This window comes from Loa loa (genome assembly GCF_000183805.2).
Source record: "Loa loa unplaced genomic scaffold supercont3.64, whole genome shotgun sequence".
In the NCBI taxonomy this organism is placed as follows: Eukaryota; Metazoa; Nematoda; class Chromadorea; order Rhabditida; family Onchocercidae; genus Loa; species Loa loa.
This window is the reverse complement of record NW_018108244.1, coordinates 340-5,805: the sequence shown is the minus strand read 5'-3', so window position 1 is coordinate 5,805 and position 5,466 is coordinate 340. Positions and strand designations below refer to the sequence as shown.

At 24.1% G+C, this 5,466-nt stretch overlaps 1 protein-coding gene across 1 annotated transcript; it reads left to right on the top strand.

Annotated features, from left to right (window-relative positions):
- Window positions 1–3,227: 3,227 nt before the first annotated feature.
- LOAG_12014 (hypothetical protein) lies at window positions 3,228–5,205 on the top strand (the record flags this gene model as incomplete). The annotated part of the gene is made up of 6 exons (XM_003147528.1): window positions 3,228–3,260; window positions 3,902–4,046; window positions 4,476–4,602; window positions 4,791–4,889; window positions 5,096–5,118; window positions 5,156–5,205. 6 exons carry the CDS (start codon window positions 3,228–3,230, stop codon window positions 5,203–5,205), a joined length of 477 nt encoding a protein of 158 aa, XP_003147576.1.
- Window positions 5,206–5,466: the final 261 nt, after the last annotated feature.

Genomic DNA, 5,466 nt, shown 5'->3' with positions numbered 1-5,466 from the left:
AATGATTTTCTAGAAATTTTACCTGCTATTTTTCTTTTGAAATATAATTTAAATCATATTTAAATTTAATAGCAACAACTACTACAATAACAATTCATTAAAGTACGTATTAGTAAATGATTGTTAAAGAATTGCTATCATTGTAAATGTTGGAGGAATATGCAAATTTTCGAAATTAAAATTATTTTCAAATAGTTTTAAAAAATGAAAAAAATTTCCCATTGTTATAAGCTTATCGGGAAAATTCGATATAATAAGAAGAAAAGGACAAATAAATTTGAAAAGAAAGAAGAAATAAATAAATTAAAAAGGATGAATGAAAATGGAATAAGTAAACAAAAAAAAAAAGGAATAAGTAAACAAAAAAAAAACAAATAAACAAAAAAAAGAAATAAATAAAAGAAGAAAAAAACTGAATTGTTGATAAAAAATCAATGGGATTGATATAAATTGCTAATGACATGCAATATTCAGCTATCCTTTCCTACTACTACTATCATTTACTAACTGCTATACCATACTATTATTACTATTATTTTCATCGTCTGAAGGTCATTAAAAAAAAATTAAAAATAAAAAATAGAAAAAGTAAATTTTTTACTTATTGGCGACATCAAATATAAAATAGAAATTAGAACAAAAAAAAGTTTAATATATATATATATATATTTGTGTGTATATTAATGCAAAATGTATAGGAAAAGTTTGATGGCGTTGAAAGACAAGCAGAAGGACGACGGCTTTTTTTTTTTTCAAATTTTATTCCATCCGGGATGAATTTCCAAAAACGACCCCGACATACAGTAATTCTCTGGCTCACTGATAGAAAATGACCTTCAGGCCAAATTTTTGTAGCTTTTTTTATCATCCTCTTTCTCTTTCTCTTTCTCTTTTTCCTATATTTCTTTTGCGGTCTTTTTTTTTCCTTTCAAATTATGTCTTTATTTTTGATAATTTTGAAATACTTCAAAAAATCATCCGGATTTCATCTTTTTTTTATTATTATTTCTCTTATTCTTTCTTTTTTAAGTTTGTTGAAGAAATGTTTTACTTACGTGCATTAATGCAATTCACTATGATACGTAAGAAATTAATTGTTGTTGACGTGAGGAACGTGTACTGTTACGTGTTTATAAATTAAAATAACTACAGATATTATTGATGAACAGAATGACTTATTGATGATGAAATTAGTAAAAATTATGGAAACAATTTTTTGATACAACCCTCTTTTTAATTTAGCTTACGAATATAAGATACGATCCATTTTTATGTATCGATCATCCATCCAAAAGCTTTCACATTTCTCTTTCTCCCTCTCTCTTTCTCTCTTTCTCCCTCTCTCTCTCTCTCCACTTTTCTTTCACATTTTTCTGGCCTAGTAAGCCTGAGAGATATTTAAAATAAATAATGATGATGTTGATGACTATGAATTTCATTGATTAACCTATTTTCAGTATTACATACTCTCTATATGATTGAATAATTTTTAAAATTTAAAAAAAAATTTTCATAATTAAATTTCTTTTTTCTTTTAACAATTACATGATCAAATTCATTTTTTAATTAGTAATTTCAATTCATGGAAAGTTTTTTAATTTCTTACCATAGTGGTTGCAAAGAATTTTTTTTTTTTGTTTTTTTCTCACTGGAACAATTATAAACTGTAATGGAATACTTAATTACAGATTTAAATATGACATCGTTAAATAAATGATGCAATAATTTCTTTCTTCCTTTTTTCTTTTTTTTTTCCTTTCTCCTGAAATCAATATTTATCTTTCAAAAGATAAATATGTAATAGTTTAAAAGCAAAAATCATTATGTCATCAAAAGAATTATCAAATATTTGGGATGAAATTATTGCTGAGAAAGACTGAGAAGCGGGGATTAATGGTGAAGTAAGATAATTTGCAAAAATTATTGAGGAAAACGGAAAAGAGCATAAGGACGGGGAGAATGGGAGACAGGGGGACATGAGACAAGAGACGAGGGACAGGTAAGAGAAGAAGATTGACCTATTCATTACTGTACTTTATGTCACATAGATTATATATTAAGAAAGAAAAAATTGCTCAATTCTTTTTATTCTGATTCAAAAAAAAAAGAGTACAATTTACACTGCGATTAAAATTGAAACGTTGAACTTAAAACTGAAATGTTGAACAAAACGATTAAAATTGAAATGTTGAACTCATTGATAATAAAAAAAAAAAATTAGGACGAAAAAAAAAATTAAAAAAGGTTTGATCTTTTAATGAGTGTGAAAAAGTTATCCTCGAATAAACTATTGATATAGCAAGAATTTTCCCATCTCACCTCCCCGTATTATTTCTATGGTAAATTCTAGGAAACGTAATATAGCATTTAATCTTAGCTTAAGATACTTAGACTAAGTGATAACAATGATAATAATTTAGAAATTGATTGATTGATAATTTCATCATTTATTCATGATGAAATTAAGGATCAATCAATAATCAAAATTCAAATTTCAAGCATTCACTTAATGATTAGAGAAAATAGAATTTAGTGAAATAATTTGAACAACCTATTCCAAACTTCATTTTGCATGAATTAATCTAATTAGAAGTATTTGATATTGTTTCTTGCTTTTGCACTACATAAGTTAATATGAAATAGCATGATGGTTAAGCATTAAAAAGAAGTAAAACCGGAAAAAAGAAAGGATGAATCAGCAAGATGTATTTCCGATAATTTTAACTGATTCCGGTATTAAATTAATAAACAACAAAAAAAAAAATTGATATCATTAATGCTATCTTATAACATTTCATACATAAACAAATCTACAAAATATTTCGTAGTAAAATAACTTTCTTTGTTAATTATATTAAAAATTTTTCAAATGCTATTAAATGAGTTTGCATAATTTGTTTAATTTCAATAATTTTAGAAATAAATTTAAAATAAACATTTGTTATCGACAATTTTTTATTAATAAATTCATTAATACTTCTCATTAATTCTTGAATACATAACATAATGATACTAATATTGCATATATATGAAAGAGATAATATCTCGGGAATAAATTTTTGTTAGAAAATGAACAGGAATGATCGGTCGATGGTGAAGTTATGATGATAATGCTGATGCAAGAACCGGTTTTTTTTCTGTATTAGAATTTATGTGTATGTGTATGTATGTGTGTGTGTGTGTGTGTGTGTGTGTGTATGTGTATGTGTATGCGTGTATATGAAGAAATGCCGCGACATGAATTGCAGTTCAAAACCGCGGTATGAAGATTCAAATAATCGGGAAGATTATTCGAGAAAAAAGGAGAACAGGTGAAAGAGTACATCGGGATTCATTATTATTGTCATCATCATTCGACCTGCTTTCGAGTTCACTATGATGAAATCTCATCCTTTTTCTCTTCTTTTTCAATAATTTGAATATAAGTACACCTTGACACAATATATTTGTGCAAATACAGATCGCTAATTAGCGTGTAATTAAATAGATTAGTATAATTTGAAATAAAGTGAATAATTCAGTTTATCAGTTTACTTCAAAATTTTTAACCATCAATAATTTTTCACAAATAAAATGAGCAGCATTTAAAAATTTGCAGCTTATTGATTGTTTTATTTTGAAATTTTGCAAGAATTATTTTTTAAAAAAATAAAAAACAAAAGGAAAGTTTGGAATTGTTAAATAAATGAAATATATAAAATCTTAATTACTTAATATAATATTGATCTTAATATCTTAATGATATCTTAATTAATCTCAATATGACCTTATATGATACATTTCAAGGATTAGAAATGTGAAAATAGTTGAGAGAAAAGAAATAAATATTATCTTTTACTGATAAAATTTTCAAATTATTTATAGCAATGTGCAATAGCTTATCATTAGTAATAATAATTAGTTGAAAGAACATATAGCAAAAATGATAGTTACTTGGCCCAGAAAAGATAACTTATATAATTATACTAAACGAATTAATTCGATAAAAAATTTGGAAGATAAGAATGTTATTGTACCTGTAAATAATTATTCAATTTTCTTCAACCGTATGATAATTTAAATGGATGAACGAAATTAAATAATTATTTATTGGATTTTAATTTTTTAGCTAAAATGGACGAAAATTCACCTTTTATGACCGATAAAATTTAGCAAATTTTCTTTTTTTTTAAAAAAAAAGTGAAGGAATTTATTCTTTATAAAATTTGATCATAATTTGACATTAAATGGTCATTTAAATGGTTATAGTAAAAAGCAAAAGAAACATTGGATAAATATCAGAAATAATTTTGAAGATTTTATTTCCAAATGTAATTAATTCTTTAAAATTTATTCAATTAAGGGAAAAAAAGATTAATTAATGGGAAAAAAATTTGGTAATTTATTTTTATTTTTTTTTTTACATAACGAATTTCAAAATATATTTCATCATTTTCAATTTTTTATTTTTATTTTATTTTATTTTATTTTTTTAGTTCTTGCTCATTTAACAGCAAATTTCAATTGTATGATTAATTTAAATTTGAAGGAAGAGAAAGGAAAGAAAGAGGAAGGAATGTTGAAATTTGAAATAATCATCAAAATGACTGATTTAAACAAAATGTATCATAACTGTTGAAAAAATAAATAAATAAAAATTTTGATAAAAGTTTACCATTCTGTTAAAAAAAAAAAAAAAAATAGTATGGCAGAAAAAAGAGGACGAGAAGAGAAATAAAGTCAGTTAAATTTCATGAAATTAAAGTTTCTTTTTTTTTGCCACTTTATAATAATATAAATTAATAATGTAGAATTTACCATTTATTCAAGAATGAGAAGAAAGAGGAAGAGGGAGAGAAAGAGAAAGAGAAAGAGGGAAAGGGAGAAGAAAAAATATTAAAATTTCAAATGTTTGAGTAAAATTGGCTATTTAACAAATATTTGCAATTATTTTTTATTTGAATCGGAAAAATCTTTTACAAAAAAAAAAAAAAAAGCGATCGATGTATTTGAAAAGGAAAAAAAATCAAAAATTCAAAATTGATAAATTGTAATTATTCCATTAATTACTTATCATTCAAAAAGATTGAAATTTGTTTGATTTTATTAAGTTTAGATTTGAATATCATACAAGCCATAGTAAATGTTTCTTATTTACATAATTCATAAATTTTAGATTCCAGTTCAAGTGATGAAATTTTACAAATGTCAACTCAAAATACATAGCGGATCGATCATTATTTTAGGTAATAATTAATGACCAAAAAAGCGCTCATAAATATTCATAAGCTTTAACATACTTAAAATTAAATTCTGAGTAATAAAGTTTGTGAAATTTCAATTTCTAATATTCCATTGAAGCTTTCTGAAATTAAAATTAAAAGGCAAAATTTTTTCCGGAAGTTACAAAAGTACTGTCTGTATCGTTTTGAGCATTTAAATTAATCGACAATAGCATATTGCTTAACATCATTAGCATCAAAATTG